The sequence below is a fragment of the Anser anser genome (assembly GCF_964211835.1).
Source record: "Anser anser genome assembly, chromosome: 2".
NCBI classification, from domain to species: Eukaryota; Metazoa; Chordata; class Aves; order Anseriformes; family Anatidae; genus Anser; species Anser anser.
Window position 1 is genome coordinate 68670525 of NC_139721.1, and position 20424 is coordinate 68690948.

The 20424-nt window shown below is 41.0% G+C and overlaps 1 protein-coding gene across 9 annotated transcripts in view; it reads left to right on the forward strand.

Moving 5' to 3' along the window:
- The first annotated feature begins 14253 nt into the window (after positions 1-14253).
- MOCOS (molybdenum cofactor sulfurase) overlaps positions 14254-20424 on the forward strand; it is a 229696-nt gene continuing 223525 nt past the window's right edge. For 2 of the 9 annotated variants that reach the window (XM_083825292.1, XM_083825289.1), the window contains exon 1: positions 14750-14863. Coding sequence is in view for 3 of the 9 variants with exons in the window: in XM_083825294.1 (XP_083681420.1) it covers positions 14340-14863 (524 nt within the window). In the remaining 6 variants the exon portion in view is untranslated. Of the gene's footprint in view, positions 14864-20424 lie in introns of all 9 variants that reach the window. The other 7 variants (XM_083825294.1, XR_014580155.1, XM_083825286.1 and 4 more) reach the window with 7 other exon arrangements.

Sequence of the window (20424 nt, forward strand, 5' to 3'; positions counted from 1 at the left end):
CGTGTAAGGATGCAGCATGACAGACATGACAAATACTGTGACAACTAGGTCTCTTTTGTTACTTGAATGGATTTAATTCTCAATGGAAGGTGACAAGCCCTCTTAATCTAACTTTTTTTTTTTTTCAATGCAGCAATGAACACTGGTAATGAAGAAAAAAGGAAGAATTTATTTCTGAATCAGAAATAATATCATGTGAAATATGAAACCCGGTTCTTTTTGTTTTATGTTGTTTTTCTTCTTTAAGAATGGAACCTGGTTTAGTGCACAGCAATACAGAAAAGCATCACTAGTTATGTTAAGAAAAATTATCATGAAAGAGAGCAATATGGATCTTTGAAACTGAGGTATATATGTACTAATGCTTCATTTCTTTCTATGCTAAAATAGCCTTGGATACAATCTTATACACCGTAGCTGTGAAACTGCTGAACACCATTAGGCTGTAAGGAGCACGAGTGTGATCTATTCATCAAAGCGCAGGACAGAGAAAGGAGAAATCCATGTTGCAGATCAGCGTTTGTGATATCTAAATCATTGTATCTGATCAACTCAATTGTTGTATACAATCATGTCTCAGCCACATCTCCTGTTTTTTCTTTCTAAAACTAAGGAGTAAGAACAAAAATCATTAACTTATTTGATCAGAACTGTTTCTGGTCTTTAGAGATCAGAGATCATGCTTCAGAGAAAGCTGAAAGAACACTAAAACAACCGATTTTGAAATAATAATTTGAAATTTCCTACTGCTGCTCTTTTTGCCTCATATTAAGCCTGGCTTATGTCATGGAGTACTGATGTTTTTAATGCCTTCAGAATGTTAAGCTTTGTGAAGTATTTTGATAACTTCAGCTGAGAAGCACTATATGAGCCAAAGTATTATTATTATTAATTGCTTTATTATACAGAATTTGTGGATGTCGAGGAAGGTCTGTGACTTTGTTGTTGCTATTTATTTATTTATTTATTTATTTTTGACAACACTAGGCCTGGCAGGGTTTGCACAGCATGGAGTGATAGGCTTGGAGATTTTTACTTAAAATATATATATATATATATATATTTTGAGTTTTGTCTGCAGAAATACGCATTTCAAGCATTTCACTTTTCAAGTTCTTACCACATGAAAGAAATTTCCTTCTGTATCCCTGAGATAAGTGCAACTATGTCTTTTTCTCCACTGAAAAGGAAGAAACTATGTGAAGAGAAAAGAGGCCGACTTCATCTGTTGCTACCATAAAGCTGTCTCTGACCCTTCAAACACTTTTTTTTAAAACATTTTCTTGTTGTCTTTTGTAACAGTAAGGACCTCACGTTTGTACTTTGTCACACTGTCCTACCTGAGCTTACTAATGAGTAAACTGACATGTAGGAATTTCAAATTCTCTGATAAGCCTAGACTGTATATTGCATAGGCTTTTACTTGTCTCTCTGTGTAAGGTTATTTTTTTTCCCTTTCATGCAATATATGGAAGTTTGCAAAATAAATAAATAAATAGAACAAAGCATATATCTGTTAAGCCTTCCATATTTTATGATGAAGAGTCACAAAAGTATACATACCTCTCATGCAATAAGCAGCATGTCCTCTTGAACGTGAACTTTACCACTGACTTGGTGGAAGTGGGGCTGGGCCTGACTTTGATTTATTATTTTTTTTCCCCAGAACCCCATATGTTTTCAAACTATTATGCAACAGCCCTTTTGACGTTTCTCTTTTAGCTTGCGTAACAGTTTGCTGAGAGTGCCAAGAAATTATTTTCACCTTCCATAACCACTTTGGTTTTTTTATTCCTCTAAGCCCTCATACATTAGTTCTGTATTCTTGATCTTTGTTGTCTTGCAAGGCAAGAGGCTCTTGTATGGTCACTGAGTAGCACGAGAGAAGAGGAACCAAATTGTCTGAGGGCTGTAGCTATCAAGGCTTGACCCTTCCTTAACTCCTGCATACAAAGCCGGTGATCCTACTGCAGGTCAGGAAAGAGTGTGATTCTCTTTATAACCTAAACATGCATATATGGTACATGCCAATGCCACTCACAGCAGTTTGGAAGCAACTGCCTTTCTTAAAAAGAAATGGTTAAAAAATCCACAGCTTCTTTTGTATTTTCTGTTGTGCTACATACTTGGAAGCTTGTTCATTGTTATCAAAGGCAAGGTCTTAATTCAAAGAGACATATTGTAATTGTATGACCTAATTAGAATTGAGCCTCTGATCATACATATTTCATGAATAAATGAAATGACTTCGTACATTCTTTTCTTCAGTCTTGGATATGTACCCTGAGTCAAAAATGTACAGAATGTATTATTGCAAATACATGTTTTTCTTTGCCAATACAGCTTTGCAAATGTTGGCATGGTGCTGTCTCTTTTTCTGCAAGCTGATGTCTCTTTTTATTAACCATGAAAAAAAAATGGAACGTGGACTAGTGACAATTTTCTTTATTTATACACAGTTTTAATGAACAAAGATGTAGCTTGTCATAATTTACAGGATTTTCATGGCGTTAGATCTGATTAGGTGCAGAGGGATGCACCAATGCGTTTATTAACATTAACTACCCCACAGTTGCTGCTATCAAGCATTCTCAGAGTACAGAAGAACGCAAAAGGCCTTGGTTGCATCTCAAGTGAGGTAGATTATATTTTCTGTCAGCGCCTGACTGTAGCCTTCTGACTGAAGAACTCACATGATGTACGTAGAACTCACATGATGTACGTAGAGTGACTTTGGATGACTTGGCTGTTGAAAAATTTGATGTGAAGCTATATCACAACATTTTTCCAAAGTGACAGTAACTTCTCATTACAAATTCAAGCATCTCTGATCCTTAGAAGTGGTGGGCTTTTCTTGCTGTCAGCACAAGGCTGTGAGCATTGCTGCCAGACCCGTGCAGTAAGCACACTTAGATTGCCAACAGAGAGATTTCTCTGTCAACAGTTTTGGCTAGCTATGGAAAAACTGCGCTTACTCTCAGGTATGTCATTGAGACAAATCCCAGAAGTAACTTCTTGTTGCTGTGGGTAAGAGGCTTTCATTTATATTCATTATATTTATGTCATAGCCTTGATGAGATTGACTTGATTTCCCCCCATTGCCTTACTTACAAAGCTTCCCTTTCCTTCTCTTTCTTCATTTGCTGCTGTCTAAAAGGACCTTGTAAAGACAAAATAAAAAATAAAAATCTGAGCAATATCAGTGTTACAGATTTCTCAGGCTTGCCTGTCAAGATCTGACATTAACTCTTTTCCACTTACATGACAGTTGGCAGGTAGATGTCTCTTTGTTGTTTAAAAGGGATCTTTCTTTGTGTTTCTCCCTGGCCTTTCTTTCGCTTTCATGCAAAATTCTCATACTTCCTTATGCTATTAATATTTGCTACAACTTTGAAGGAAGCCAGAAATTGCTCCTCTTTCATTTCCTTTCCACAAATCCCCTGATCCTTTGTTTTGTGCTATAAATAACGGCTGGCTGTTTCCAGTGCTCTACCCGGATATTTCAGCAAGCTGAATAGCTGACTGAGGGCTGCCGCCTGCCACTCCGATGCTGCAGGAGGATGCCTCCATGTGCAGGGAGGCAAGATGAGAGACATCCTGGCAGGGTCAGGTGTGCATATTCGCTTTGCCAAGTGTCAACTCCAATTACTGACCGCTGCCTGCCAACATCTTAAAAATGCAGCCCCTTCTAAAAGTACGCAGAGTACTTCTTAATTGCAGGAAAACTCTCTTTCTTTTAATTTTTTATAAAGTGAAGCATAAAAGATTTAAATGAAAACTTTTAAAGGGTAGGGCTTGAAATGTGAGAATACTTGCAGTGTTGCTGCAGTGCATCTGATTCGAAACCCTAACCTGTAAATTGGCACAAGTTTTATTGTGCAGTAATTTAATCTCATTTCTACTAGGTATTTTCTTCTTAGATTCAACGTGAGGTGACTGTTGCCCTCTTTGGGTAGGCAATATAGCTCTTGACTATTACAAAAACCAGATTTGAATAAAACTCTGATGTCTTTAGATGGAGTCCAAGAAGGTGCTTCTGATGAACCTCATTGATGACAGTGATCTTGGGACTCAGCTCTTGGTGTAAATCTTAGTCCTTTTCTATCCAAAAACAGGTAATGTACAGACTTTAAGATGCATTCGATAGCGAGTATAGCTTGGGAAGGGCATTCTGGACACAGCACTCTGGAGTTAGATTCACCAGGTTTAACACAGCCCAGTGAGATTAAGTATTTTTCTGTATTATACAATTGATCACCAGGCTATATGCACTAAAAGAACCTCTGCTGCAGAAGACCAGTGAGCTTGGTGTTTATAGCAGACCTGTGCAATATGATTTGAAATCCCTTTGTTGAATTAGGGATTTGGACACTATGCTACAACCATACAAGGACTAATTTTCTGTGTTTATCACTTGCCAGTGCACTAGTGCACAACATCATCTGGAGTAACCAGCTTCTTTCCAGGCAGACGTGATGAGAGCAGATGATCTGAACAGAATTTAGTTGCCTATAGGCTTAATCTCCCCAAATTTGTCTGCAATTTTTTCCTATTAGCTCAGATTGCTTCCTGGCAAGCTGATTTCTGTGGCTCTTTCCTTAATTGTACCCAGGGGTTACTGGAAATAGCCCATGGGATATCTGGAGATGACGCTGCATCTAAGTGGCAGAAGCCTGTGAGATGCTGCACTGCCTCATGTTGAAACGTCTATGGGAGCCAAGCCTTTGTGCCAGCAGTAAATGAGTTGTCTGAAGCTTCTCCAGTGAGTCAGACCACCGCTCCTCTTAAGCAATTTAATAAGGCAATGTGCTGATCTATCTAGTCAGCTGAGGTTAAATGTCACACCCGATGGAAAATCTGCATGGAGACAGGCATTTATACAACTGCCCTTCTTCACGGGCTTTCAAACACCTCTTCTGCTCAAAGCAGCAGGGAAACCAAGAGGTTTTCTCAAGCCTCCTCTAAAATACTTCTGAGGATTCTCTGATTAAATGGAAATATGCCTAAGACTTACCATATATTTGGAAACTTGAAGCCCTCTTATGCTTTTCTAAAGTCATGGAACTTTGTATTTTCAGAGGTACTCAAAGGTTAAATGTGAAATCCGTGGGAAATAAGGATGTTCGAATGTTTGGAACCTAGGACCTTACCTTTTCTGTTCTTACAATTACTTTGCTAAGCCCAGGCTCCTCTCTGCCTTCTCTGGTGGGATTTATTGTGCTGGAGAATTGCAGGTGATTACCAATATTCTGTATTCTCTTTCTCCCAGTTCTACCTAATGGGTTGTTTCTAGGCGTGTGGCATACTGGTCCCTGATCAGTGAATCATATCCAGCTTACTGATGATTGCTAAAGGCATATGTTATACGTGAATATGTAGGCATATGTATACGTGAATTAAGACTCATAAACAAAATTTCTAAAGCTGCTAGTGATGTCTGCAGTGCTGTTCAGAATTCAGTATGGAGGTAGTTGAGACTGCATAGAAGAAAACGAGTTAATGTTTATTTTTATTTTTGAAATTGCACAGCAGCCTAGTAGAAATCGCTTTGGAAAAGGCCCAAATTAAAAAGAGCAGCAATAATCATTTCATTAAAGCTTCTAGTCCCAAGCTGGAGTTAATATCTTTTTACAATGCATTTCCAACATTTTCAAGAAAAAAATAAAAATTAACAGGTAGATCTTATGTCCAATTCTCTGGGTAGGCACAGTAAGCGTTTTTACTTTAGTGAACCGTCTGCTACAGCTTGGAACCTCTCTGCAAGAACAGAAAAGAATGTCAAAACTCAGTAAGAACAGGATTATTTTAAATTAGCTAAGGTGATCGTGGTTTTCCTCACCACCCATTTGCAGTTCACAGATTGAAGATAAAGGTGTCTTCAAAGTGAAAGCTCTTGTGTTTGGAAATGAGTGGTTCTGTGGAAGACTTTGGATTGAGAAAATTTCTCATGAAAATCACTATTCACAATACCTCAGTGTGCTGACAGAAGTGGCAAAATTTATTGGCAGCATCAGATATACTTTAACTTTGTGTTTGAAGGGAGATGTCAAATATATCTTTTAACAGACATTGTGAGTAGTTTAAAAACTAATGAAGAATAATTCAGGGCAGAATATTGAAAATAATGAAGCTCAGCTGGTAGCAGCAGCTCGTAATATAATTGTTTCACATTGTTTTTTTAGTATGCACAAAAGATTCTGAATTTTTCAAGCTGAACAATCAAATGATAATGGAAAACTTTTAAGAATGGGAAGTGGGATGAGAAACATCATTGCATATTTAGGTGCATAGTTAAGTCTGCAAAGCTATTTCAAAGAAACAGGGAATTACTTCTTGACAAGCTGCCAGTGTGTTAAAACTTAACTGCTGGGAATGGGTTTTGGTAGTTTGTAGTAACAGGTATAAATTGTAAGCTCCATGGTCAGAAATAACACATGCATGGATGTGTTGCATCTATTATGCAGTACAGAAATCTTCTCCGCACTTCTGCATTTGGGTATATAAAACATTTTGGATTTTGTAGCTGTAGAAATCTGTTTGCCATTTAAAGTCAGCATTGCTAAACCTCAGCCAGCGAGATTATGACGACTCTCCAATCCACATTAATAATTCAGTGTGAAATATTTTCATGACACTTGTAGCTCTGTCAGAGATCGAAACTGTTTATACTTTCTGGACACATTATATTAAAAGTAAGAAGCATTAGTATGCTGAACGCATTGACAAATTCTAGTCATGGTGGATGTGCTGTGATAGGAAACCTATAATTTAAACCCAGCCCTGCATTATCACTCATGTTTACTTCTCTGTGTAGTAGTGATTTGTAACAGGTGTCTTGTGATAAAACTGCCCCGTCTGGACAGGTGATGAGGGTGAGGACAAGTGGTAAAACCTGAATCACAAACCAGATTCAGTTCTGGTGTCTTTACAGCTGTGACACTCTTCATATGTGTTGGGTTTGGTCCCTCCAGGAAAGGGAACTTTTGGTTTTGTGTTTACTTCAGTAAACAATTTACCCCACATCCCCATCCAGCACCCTTGCCTGACTCTTAGGGTGACAAGGGGTGCAAACAAATGCTTTCCCCCTTAAATCTGCTTTGGCCACAAGGCCGTCAGTGTGCAATGACTTAATGAGAGATGGCCTGGCTCCTCTTTGCCAAACTCGTGCATGTAATGTTTATGACACAGTCAGCCTCTTGAAAGAGAAGGCTTATGTGATCAAGTCTGCCTTTGAACTTCTGGATTCAAATTACCAACTCAAAGCTTTGTCATACAGTTGCAATAAATCATATTTTAATAACTGTTAAACCCTTTGAACGTAAAGTTTTATAGCAACACTTGCAGGAATTAAATACTTCCATCAAGTCTCAGTGCTTATGGCCTAAATCCATTGGATGCTCACTACATACTACCCATCCCAGTTGAAGTGGGGGCCAGGGTTTGCCTTGGGGCGGGGGCTGATCATGTTGAATACTGAACAAATGCATTCAGTAAGGGTAATAACCTTCTGTTCCAGAGGTTATAACCTAAAAAACAGGCCTGAAAAGGAGTGTGGAAATGGGGCAGAACACAGCAGTTGTGCAGTTGAGAGTTTCCTTGCCAATCTGATGATAGCTGTGATTATTATTTTTATTTATTTATTTATCTATTTATTTATTTATTTATTTATTTATTTATAAGGGATGATGGTCAATCATAAGCAGTTTGAGGATGCAGAGGTATGTAGGGCTACAACTCTGCCAAGACTGCATCTTTGCCACCATACCCTGCCGTGGTTTGAGAGGTCTCTCCTGCATCTCTCCTGTTCCCTTCCTTATATGTTCCTCCTCAGCAAACGAGGTGCCATCAGTCACAGCTCATGCAGTGTTGGGGGACATGCAGAGAGCCAGCAAGCAGGCACAGCTGTGTCTCTCGGTGGTTCTTCTGCTAATCAGTTATTCAGGGGCAAAGCCCCAGTCCAAGGGTGCCAAAGCCCATGTCAACAGATCCTACCAACTTACTTCAGAGCAAGAGTAGGTCCTCTGAGTGCTGAAACATCTTCTGTGGTTTGAATTTACAGCCTCCTTCCACTTCTGCCACCAAACTGTATTTTCCTGCTTGCTTCTACTACGATAGGAGTATGATTGCTGAGGGGTTGTCTACATAAAGGACTGTAAAGATTCTTTTCTTTTTTTTTTTTTTTAGGGCAAGATTGCCAGAGACCAACAGTCTAAACATTTCACAATAATCGGTCCTAATTCTGAGGAGAAATATGTCAATTTTTGTTACTAATGACAACAATCCATGTGCAGAAGACAATATCAGATGTCAGTGAAAAAATAACTTTTTTTCTTGTGTGAAATTTTAATTACTTTTTCTTTTTTTAAAAAAAAAGAAAAAGTACTATAGCACAGAGATAAACTCGAAGTTGGAATCTCAACTTTCGACATACATGCTTTAGCAGCTTTTTATATCTGGTAGGCTGAAAGCGACATATAAAAAATGGGTTACTTGTAACTAATTGTATCTATGTGGTGGGTTAGATAAAATTGAGTTTTCCTTATAGTCAACAAGTAACTGTTTACAGTCAGTAAGGAATTGCATTAGAGTTTCTGATACACATTTTTCAGATCAGTCGGTTAACTAATCACAGACTGGAGAAGTGTGTACACACATCAGGATGTCTCCATTCTGAGAAAAATACTCCTTATTTTACTGTTCTATGACAAGATACGAAAAGGAATACAGCAGGGTGAAAATTCATTTTGTATATAATGAACAAATGAAAAGGCTTATGTCACACCTAAATGTGCAGCAAGTGTGATTTGGGCTGCAATAAGCTTGTAATGCTTTTCTTAAAATAGAGCCACAAATGCAAGGCTGTGCCTGTGCTGAGCTCTGTACAGTCATTTAATGGCTGTAGCATTAATTTCCACTAATGCTTTCAGTGTCAGAGGAGCAGAGCAGGATCTGGCATTCTGCTGGCAGAAATTCTTCCTGAGAGCAAGACCTCTCTGTCCCAGGACCTTTCTTGCAGCATTCGTATATACTGCATCGTGTTGGATCTTAATGATGCTCCTTGTTACATAATTCCAAGCTGCTTCAGCATTTAATGTAATCACTTATCATGTCCAGAAAGGCTGTGGATAACCTCTCCTGTTCATACAGTAGACCAGCGCCAGAGACAAAGCCCAAGCTCATGGCTTTCTACAGCTTTATTCTCCATATTTTGTACTACCCTTGTCAATTAGCTTTGTTGAAGGGGGAAGACTGTAAGATGTGCCTTGGGATACTGCTCTCACAATGATAAAGCAAGCAAGGTGTGACAGGGTTCAGAACTGGTGAGTAAGCACAGATAAGTGGACTGGGGAGGGGAGTGGGACTAGGGGACCTCCAAGGGTCCCTTTCCACCTCAGCTATTCTGACCCTGCTTGATAAATGATTCAGGTAGTGCCAAAACCCATTGTTTGGTTTAGTAAACCAAACAGGTGGCTCTTTTTCTCTTTTACCAGGATTATCTGTTCTGCATATTTGCAACCAGGTACAGATCCTGTGTGCATTCAGTGCTGTGCAGTTGGCTTGTATACAAGTAAGATCTATTAGAAATACAGTCACAGAATGTGCTGGGGGAGACAGAGGAATGTTGTGTAATCCATGCTTCTGCCCCAGGACAACCTTTTGTTGCTTGCCAAGCTATCTGAGAGCTGGTGCTAACAGTCAAACATTAATTATTTGAAATATTTTGCTGATCATTGGAATTAATTATTACAGAAGTACAGAGGTTGGAAGGGACCCTGGAGGTCTCCTGTCCAACCTCCTGCTCCAAGGCACATTCACTTGGAGCAGGTTGCTCAGGGCTGTGTACTGGCAGACTCTAAGTCTCTCTAAGGATGGAGACTCTCCAGCCTCTCTGAACAACGTACCCAGTGTTTGGCCACTCTCACGGAAATTTTCTTTTACTTCCATCTAGTCAGAATTTCCCTTGTTCTGGCTTGTGTCCATTGTCTTTTGTCTTTTCTACTGAGCACATTCGATCTTCTCTATACCCTCCCATCATGTAGTTGCACTATGATGATGGTTTATTATTTGCATTGAACCTTAGGAACCAATACTGCAGTCCCCTTGCTTTTCTACAGAGCTGCAAGAGGACGGTGCAAACCCTTTATACAAGAGCATATAGTTTTCTGAGTTTGAGTTGTTTGCAAAGTGTTTGTGTGGAGGCTATTGCTGCTTGCTTTTTAAAGCGCTTTTAAATAACTGCTAGAGAGGGGGAAAAAAAGTATTGTCAAAGTGCACTGAAGGGAGTAACGAAACCCTTTTCTTTGTAATATCTCCCAAGGAATGGCAGTATTGCACATTAAATTTATGAATCAAGAAACCTACTAACTAGCTTACCTGGAGGCATTATTTCACTCTGCTAAAACTTGGAATGAGCAACTTAAGTTGCTGTGTTTCTGCTTCTGAGCCTTCATTAAGGAAAGAACCTGCAAAAGTGTGTATGCGCATGGTTGTACTTTGTGGGTCCAGTATGTGTGCACAGTGTTCCACTTGATAACAGCATTTATCATTTTATAGGTTTGTGAGCATGACTCTCTAGGCAATATATCTACCCACCAATGTATATAAATTAATTAATATGCTTATGGACTGATCCCCTGGCTTCACTTAGCAACCAAAGAGGAACAGCTGCCCTGTAACTATGGATATGCAATGGGTCGTTTAAAAAAAAAAGCAGTTTCATGTGGAAATTCCATTCTGTGTCTACCTCAGAAATGGAGCCAGCAGTAAGACCTCGTTAGTTTTTACAAGTTGTGCTAATTTTCAAACACAAGCTTCTATACTGACATAGAGTGTCACTTAGAAGATTTATGGTGGCCTTTATGGTGGTTCAAGATTGTATTGAGTGTACAGGGCAAGGTTTTGTTAGCTTTGTATTGGAAACTGGTAGCTCCCCTGGCAGCAGAGATCATCACCAGACTACATTCAACGAAGCAACATGCAGAGAGCATTCCCAATTAGTACTCCCTCTATGTCTGTGTTGCTTCCAAAAGGACAATCTTCCAAAACTGAGAAGAAAAACAAAGATTGTAAGGCAACATATTTACACAAAAATGTGAATGGAAGTTAGATCATTCAAATGAATTTACTGTTAAGATCAGAAAGCTTCATTCTGTCCTCAAGAAAAAGGTCAGTTTTGGTGGGGAAGACTAGTTTTGATTCAATAAGGAATTGAATACAAGTCTTTGACATAATATATGAAAATGATGAGGGAACTACACAAAGCAGTCAATAAAAATAAATTGCTATGGAAATTGATAACAGCAAGCTAGAAATACTAGGAAAAAGTCATGGCATGTATTTTCTATACATACTTTCAGAAAAAAAAGTCATATGGATGACATTGACTCTTGTAAATTGCAATACATAAATTATTAAAATAAAAAAGGGTAGTATTTGGTGCAGGGTTCTATTTAAAAAAAAATTATGTCAGGATACAAACTGTTCTTTTTCAACAGAGGTGTTTTATTCACTTGGAAGGAAATGACTAAGGTATAGCTCATTTGGTAACTAGGTTTTGGGAAATCATCAGCTAGACCAAAAATTAAATATTTTGGATATGTGCTATATCTTCTAATTGTATCTCTCAGAACTGTTAGAGAAGGAAGACCCAAGTTGTCTTCTCCTGTGCGAAAGGAAATTGGTTTGGGCTTCAAGTTTCCAGATGTGGTCTTTTGTTAGCTCTGAGAGTGCTACATTTCTGCATGATACTACTGTGCTGAAGATTGCGCTGAAGCTGCCGTCTTCACGTGATTTGAGTAACAGCTTCTGTTAGGTAAAGTTTATGATTAAGTTATAATATAACTAAGTACATCTTTGTTTGAGAGGTTCAGACTAGGTCCCAGCTGGTGTCTATGCAAGCTCTCAGGTGAATATGCTGGCAGAAGTTCTCTGGATGTACAAACAATGTGAAGCTGTTCCTGAGGTAGCATCAGAAAACAATTGGCAGGTTTTTACTAGCAGTTAAACCCCATTTTCCTTGTGCAAAACAGAAAACAGACCCCTTTGCCCAAAGATCATTTTCAGGTTTGTGTAAGCTCCTACTATTTTCTGAATATACTCAATCTTTTAAACTAAATTGCTAATTACAGTAAAGAATTTACATTTGGATTCTTGTACTTCCTTCTTCCTCCTCATCTTTCCCTCCTGCTTTTGGCCCCATCAAAAGAAATGACAAAAGGTCTTGATTATTGTCCTGAATGTATTTTTAAATTCTGCGAACAGCAGGACAACTAAAACCTGGCTTCATACGGATTTGTGCCCTTGTATTCCAGCTCCCACTCTCATACACTCGTGCAGTCCTGCCTGGCAGGGATCAGCATGCCTCGAGGCTGTGCCAAAGCCTCGTGTATGCCTGTTGCCTGCACCTGCCAGACAAAGCGTGTGGTGAGCTGAGGATTGAAATGTGACAGCTTTTCTTTCAGTGGGGGAAATAGCAAAGGTTCCTCTCTCCTATCCAGACACTGATTCTTGTGAAACTTTCCTCATGTGATTAAACTGGCAAGTTAGTACAGTAATTAGTTATGGATGGAAGAAAGAAACTTCTTGTTTCTCTGCAGACCCCTCATTTCATGGAAACTGAAGCTAAAAATTCGACTATTCTGAAGGCCAAAAAAGGGTGAGGTACTGTTTTTTTCCACATTAAATTGTAGTGACTCTTTGAAATTTTAGACTGGATAACATTTGGGCCTCGGAGCAAAAGTATGTGTGTTACACATACTTGGGACATTTAAAATGTTCACATATATAAAACGTTCATGTATAAATGTTCCATAATATGTATGTTGTGGGATATATTATTGTAAATGGACATGTTTGTTTTACATTGATATATTGCACCAAAGTGAAACAGAGGACTTTGCAAATAATATGACAATGTTCTTGTTTTTCTTCTGGCTTTGGCATTCAAAAAAAATACAAGGTTTGGAAACAAAATGTAGAGAGTTACAGTACTGGTGATGGTGTGAACATCACAGTATCAAGGCGAGTCCTGTAGAAGGGGACTACATCTGGAAACAGGGCTATACACCTGCCAGTCATGAAGACACGGTCAGGGATAAACATATTCTTACAGCGTTATAGAAATATTCCTCAGTGCCTTGGAGCCAGGATTGTTTTCTTAAACTGGGCAAATTCTCCTAATATATAAAGTAGGGAACATATTAGCACAGTATTTCATGTCAGGCTTTTTTTTTTTTTTAATTTTCTGCACCACTTTTATTCAGTATTTTTTATAAAATACTAAGTTAATACAGTTCTATTTGGGCTGAACTTTGTTCTCATCAGTTTCCTACCTCACTGATGACCAATTAACAGCATTTCAAATAAAGTGTCTGTCTTACTGGAAGTCTGATGCAGATTTATTGTAAAATGTTTTATTTTTAGGATTGGACTGGGGGGTCATTTAACTCTAAATATTGAAGGGTATATTGCAGAGTTGCAAATAGAAAAAAATCTGTTGTCAAATGATATAATGTCAGGAAAAACTTTTTGAGAAAAAATAAAAAAACCAACTTCCTTTGGCTCTGATATTTTTGTGTGTGTGTGGTTGTAGCTTATCCTACAAAGCAAAGTTGTTTATGTTCTCGATTATCTCTCTATACGTGCCTGCCTGCCCATGGCACTCCTTCGGGCCTCTGACCAGACATGGTCCTGCACGCTGACCACAGAGCACCTGTGGCTAGTTGTGCTGGTTAAGCGTGATGGAGGAGTATGACACATCAAACTGGAGGTGGGCGAAAGCGATTTCCACCATCTATTAGCAGCAACCAAAGATGTATCATCTGGGTGAAATGAGGAAAAGTGGAGGTGGACTTGAGGGAAGAGCTATTTCCATGGCTATCCCTATGTTAAGCAGTATTCTGCAAAAGGTGAGGATTTAGGAAGAGGGGCACTGAGTACCAAGTATGTGCCCAGAGAAGGGCTACGAAGCTGGTGAAGGGCCTGGGACACAAGTCTTATGGGGAGCGGCTAAGGGAACTGGGGTTGTTTAGTCTCGGGAAGAGGAGGCTCAGGGGAGACCTTATTGCTCTCTGCAACTACCTGAAAGGAAGGTGTGGGGAGCTGGGGGTCAGCCTCTTCTCACAGATAACTAGTGATAGGACCAGAGGGAATGGCCTCAAGTTGTGCCAGGGGAGGTTCAGGTTGGAAATGAGGAGACATCTCTTCTCAGAAAGAGCAGTCAGCCATTGGAACGGGTTGTCCAGGGAGGTGGTGGCGTCACCGTCCCTGGGGGTGTTTAAGGAAAGGTTGGACGTGGTGCTTAGGGACATGGTTTAGTGGGTGACATTGGTGGTAGGGTGATGGTTGGACCAGGTGATCCTGGAGTTCTTTTCCAACCTGAACGATTCTCTGATTCTACCCTACCCCAGTGCCCTTGTGCTCCAGGAAAGACCACTGTGGCCAGTCTCTACTTTGCCCCTGGTGGTCACAGAGCAGGGAGCAGGCACCCGAGGCTCTGCGCGAGCACCTCCCGGAAGCAGGCCCTGCACTGGAGTCCCGGCGACACCCGGCAGCCTTATGGGGGTGCCGGGGCCCCGGTGGCGGTGCCGGGCGCTGCCCCACGGGGGCGTGAGGCGGGAGGAGCGAGGCGGGGTGGCGAGGCCGGCCGGGCCGGGCCAGGCCGGGCGGAGCGCCTGCCCGCCGGGCAGCTCGGTCCGTCTCTCCGGCCGCGTCGTACCCGCCTCGCTACTTCCTTCCCCGCCCCGGACCCGCGGCATGGCCGGGGAGCCGCTGTTCTGCCGGGCCTCCCTGGGCAGCCACCCCGCCGGCTACGGCGGCGGCGACCTCGGCAGGCTCCGGGAGCGCGAGTTCCCCCGGCTCCGAGGTACCGCGGGGCGGGCAGGGGCCCCGGGCGCCGCCCGGGCTCGGCGGGGTGGCCCCGGGCACCGTGAGGGGCTGGGCGGGGGGGCTGCAGGGACAGCGGTGGGGTGGGGAGAGAGGTTTAGCCGTGCGGGGTAAAGAAAAGAGAGAATGGAGATTAAAGTGGTAAAACAGCCCTTGTGTGGTACAGGTGTGTGGTTAAGCGGGTGTTTGTAAATTGCTTCTGTGGGTTATGCAGCTCTCCTGCTCACACATGCCATTCGGCGTGTTTATGTACTGCACGTGTTACTTAAATGTGCACCTATTGCTTCAAGTCCGACCGTAATGAGTATACCAAAATAAACAACTCAGGTATTGATGCCCATGATATTAGTGCTTCAAAATACTTAGAAAAAAAAACCCAACAACAACAAACCAAAACCCAGCAACTAAATAGAGAATAAATAACATCACTTCAGATGCCCTGCACCTGTTGCTTTGACCCGTCTTTATGTTAAGTTTCACGTTATCACCCCTTTTTCTCATTTCTTGGAGTTTTTGTAGTAGAATCTAAGCTGGCTTTCTCACACACAAGTATTTCTGAGGAAAAAAATAAATTTGACTTTTTCTCTCTAGGGGAATGTGGAAAAAACTTAATGTCAAACAGCAGTTTGAAGAGTTTTTCTTCTCTTGTTAGCCACAAGCATGTAAGCTGATTTCAAAATCTAGTATTTAGCAATGGTAGTTGCGTCACTGAAGGCTGGATAACAAGAAACTGCTGGTGGTAAATTCAGGCCAAGATTCTGAAAAATTAGTGTTTTATAACCAAAGCCGTTGTTTAGCCATTTAAACAGATAGCTTTACAAAACCCTTGAAGATCAGTATCTTTTCTCGTGAGTCTCCCAGGTTTTGAAATCAAGCGTATCTACTAGTGAATGGCATCTGGTGGGTCTGTCTGGGTTCCCAAGTAAGAGGTCACTGCAAAGGCAGCGTGTTAGGAGCATATTTACCTCCATTTCAAAATGTTATGGCTAATGTAAGTTACTAAGTTACACTTCAGTCATGCAGTTTACTAAACTAAGACATGGCTAATAAGTATTTGAGAATATTTCAAGAAAACAACAGCAACAACACACACAAGGTATAAATTAGAATCTGTCATAATTTAGCTAACTGAAAACAGGATAGTCTATGGTAAAGGAACCTAGATTGCAAATTCCTTCTACCCTTCCTAGAAGTTCAGTGTCTATTTTAGGTTTTTATTTTTTTTTTAATTTTTATTTGAGAATTTTGATGCTTTATTCAATTCATAAATAGTCTTCCATTCATCTTGAGAGCTCCTCACATCTGTGAGGAAGATTGGTGTCGTAAACTGATCGCTGTGTGTATATATATGTGTTGTCCTGCCTGGGATCCTCATGTTAACAACAGGGGCATCTCTCCTCTAGTCAATAACTTGTGTCTTTAGGTAACGGCAGTACTGTGTAAGGTTAAGTTTCCCCGCCTTAACATGTCTGTCTGGCTCAAAGTTGACTATTTGGACTAGTCCAGGAGCTGGGTGACAGTGGAGCAGTGTGGATGATAAGCATGCTGCTTGTACTTGTTTCTTGGCCCCTTTTTGTTTAGCCATATAGCTGTATCCCCGCTGCTGAAGGTCTTCATTGATGTGGATGTTACAGATGGCTTTTGAAGCTGTAGGTCTCTGTTGCCTTGCTGAAATAACGCTAAGGGAAGGTGGCTCATGTACAGGTTACAGCAGTAAAAGTGAGTAAAGGGGCCTCCTCCAAGCGACATACAGGAAATTAGTGGGGCTTTCAGGTATTTAGCTACATAAGCATTTTCAGTGACCTGCCAGAACATAAAGGAGATGAGGCAGAAGTTTTGAATCTCTGATGGCCTCAGGTCAGCTTTATGGGTAAGTCCTGACTGTACAAATGCTGATTCTCAAAGGAACCTGTAGCTGTTCAAGGTGTTGTGCCTCAGTACTGCACAGAGGTGTTGCCATTTAATCCCTTCTGGTAAGGAGTGTTCTTAACCAGGTCCTCTGGTTAAAAGAGAACAAACTCTAGGTAGCTAACAGTAGTGTCTTGCTCTGCCTGTTCATTTGGGACATACCTCAAAGATCTTTCCATCATTAAAGACGTGTAAAAATCCCAATTTTGCTGTTCACTTTTTATGTGTTGCGTTTTTTGGTTCCCTGTCTAGATATCCATGAATTAAACCTAGGGGTCCGTGTTGAAAGTGTCAACCCATTACATGCAGACCGTGGTAATAAAAATTAGTGCATGTCTGTGTATTCACTTCCTCCTGATCACTGATACTTGGTGGTGTTTGCTAAGGACATCTTGTGCTCTCTGGGGAAGGCAGAAGCCTTTTCTGCGTCATAAAGTTTTGACTCTGTGGTGGTAATGCTTCTGGTGTAGCTCTAGTATGAGTAGTTGTACAAGTGTCTGTTGAGAAGATGGTACAATATTTATGTGTAGGGCCAGCTGCTGGACACACTATAAAGGCAGGATTTTTTTTTTTTTTCAAAGATGTTCTGCTTGTGATCTTACCAAAGTCCATAGGAGTTTCACTCTTGTCTCCATCAGAAGGTTCTTTCTGAATGCGTTGGGGATTTCCCTTTCAGGTTCTGTGAGAGGATGAAAGGATCGGCCATACTTCCTTGAATCAGCAGGGCTATGTCTGTTTTGATACAGAAGCCGTAAATTTTACCTTTTAAGCCAAGGTTTATCTTCACGTTTGTAATTCAAGGGCTGTTAGCCGAGGGCTTGAGCAGCCCCTTCTAAAAATATATGTGGAGTCTGTGAAACTGATCTGTGTTTCACAAGCAGCAGTGTATGTGCAGTACGTGACCTTGACTTTAATCTTGTGAACAGCATACCCTTATCTGCAATGTAGGATTGTAAATTATGCTTTAGAAATGGCTAAAGGAATCAGCAGGAGTTTATAGGTTCTGTTGTTAAGTAATGGGAATGAATATGCTTCTGTGATTTTTATCTTAGCAAAGAAAATACCGGCTTCGGTTTGTATCATGTTTTTAAAAAAGAAAAAGCAGACGTGGTTTGTGATGCAGCATTTGGTCCCAAGATACCTTCCCAGTTTTGGTTAGGTGCCAGTATTCTTCTCGAAGGTAACCGTGTCCATTTCAGCGGGAGCTTTCCAAGAGCAATAAGCAATGGATTACGCACGCACACGCCCCAAACGAAAGCCAGGGTATATTAGTGATCACGTACTCTTTAAGGGCTGCTGACTCTCTGAAGGTAGCCTTTATTTGAGCTAAAATACACTGTCACATTTAATGTCAAATGCACCGCCACGTTAAATGTCAAATGTAAAAACGTAATGCCCTACTAATTTCATGTTTTACCTTAGCAGTCTGTGTGTGATTATGTCCAACTAACAGTAACAGTGTAGCTTGCCTGTTTAAGAACAAAGGGCAGACTAAGCTTTGAATGACAAAACTGGCCTTTGTTTCCTTGAAACTCAAATGATGTTTCATGAACTGGTCTCCCCTGGGAGGGCTTATCTGTTGTTCAGTTAAGAAGTAGCTGGGTACTTGCCCTTACACAAAAATAATACTTTTTTACTGATACTACTGGTAATTATTTGCACCGATACTTTTCCTGTAAGCAGCTAATAGGCTTAGCAGGTTTTCTCCGTGCATTTCAGTTAGTTCTCAGTGAATCTGTTAGTAAAGGTCAGCGCTGTCCTCTGAGAGTAGAAAAGCATATTTATTTTGTCACATTTGGGATAATCTGCAGGTTTGGCTAAATTTGAGAAGTAGGAGACGCATTCTGGCGTGTCAGCTCGGAGTAATTCTGTTGATAGCTGGCTGCTGCTTGCGTTTTATGAAACGTGTGAGGATGAGCGAACCGTGAGCCTGCCGAGCTGTGCTCAGCTCCTGGTTTGATTGCCAGTGTAGGCGTGACCTCCGTTTCTCCACTGGTACGGAAATGTGGTTGCCTTGTCAAACCAGTAATTCTACCAGCTTTGGATCTCAGCTTTCAGTTTGTGCCTGTTTTATATATATAATTCTTAGAAAAAAAGTTTTGTAGCCTGACATTTTTTTGAAAGAAAAGACCAGATCTGGCAGCTGTCTTCCACTCGTGTTTGTTACTTTCTGCTCGTTTGCTGATTACCAGCAATTTCTACCTGTGAATGAATCTGGTTTTTTTTCCAATCTGTTATTTGCTGGTTGAAGACTAAGTGTGTGTGTTCAGCAAAAAACTTTCATTATTAGCCTCTTTGCGCACAAGTTAGCAATATTCAAGTCTCATCATGTCGTTTCAAAAACTAGGTTGATATAAGGAGTAAGTTTATTCTGACTCACTGTTTCCCAAGGTCTGTGCTGAACTATAAGCAAGGCGTGTGGCATTGTACTTGTTTGCCTTATGGCTTGGAGCCTTTCTCCGGTGGACGTTTTTGCCTGGCGCTATCCCCACGATCAAGAGGAGACTCCCCGTGCAAAGGACAGGGCAGCAGAGGATGCGCGTTGGTTCCTTCTTGCATCTGACTGACTTTTCCCATTCCTGGGAGTACAGGATGACACTCCAAGGTGCTGCTGGTGGTGCTGAGCAGGTGCAGGCTGTGGAGGGGCCAAGGACAGCTTCTGTTGCAGTGCTCTGGTCCAGAGCAAGAAGGAGAAAAAGGTGATTCCCCTCAGGCTGTGTAATTTGAGTGCAGATACCGAGGGTCCTTGGCTTTGGCTAGATTGCACATGGACAGCTTCAGCCCAAGCAGTGGTAAAATGTGAAGACACAGGATCCAAAGTTTTAGCAGAGTGAGTTTGAAGTTGTTACATTCTGTATAAGTCGTAAACCATGAGTGAGGTACAGCAGTCATCCCAAACGCATACTAGCATAGCCTTTATATCCTGTTGGGCTGTCTTAAAATTTATATTAGCCATACGCTTTTTGTGTGTGGGGGGGAAAATAACAGTTCTTTACAGAACATATTATTTTGATCTTTTTGGCAGGTTCTCTGTAAATTTAGTATTTGGAAAAGTTTAGGATTCAGAAAATGACACTACGTGTATTTTAGGCATCTAGGGTGACTGTCAAGACGTTAAAAAATGTATCTTCACGGATGTTTGGATCTAGCTAGTTAGGAAGAGTGGAAGCAACCTGTGAGACCTATTACTGAAAAACTGGGAGCTCCTCATCCCACCTTGTGCAAGGCTGGTGGCTGTGAGATCCCTGGGCTGTTCTCCTGCCGCTGTCCTCAACTGGATACCCCTGTAGCCCCAGTGTCAGGTGATTTGGTTTTGTGAAACACATTTTTTTATTTGCAGGGAAAAGAAAGCAAGAGAAATTATTTATTGAAGGAGGCTGCTGGTGGACAGTTCGAAACAGTCAAAGACATTGAGGGAAGATGGATTTAGTGGGTGGAGAAGGCATTGTAAATACAAGCTGCAATATAGGTAGTGTAACTGCACTGCTACGTGACAACTGCCTTGTAAAAAAACAATTTAGCTGGTCAAGTAAGATCCTAATGCTCTCTGTTGATTTCAAGCTGGCGGTAGTTATCTAAATACGCTGTTATAAAGAACTGATATAAAAGAAGAGCCATATGGGGAACGTAAAG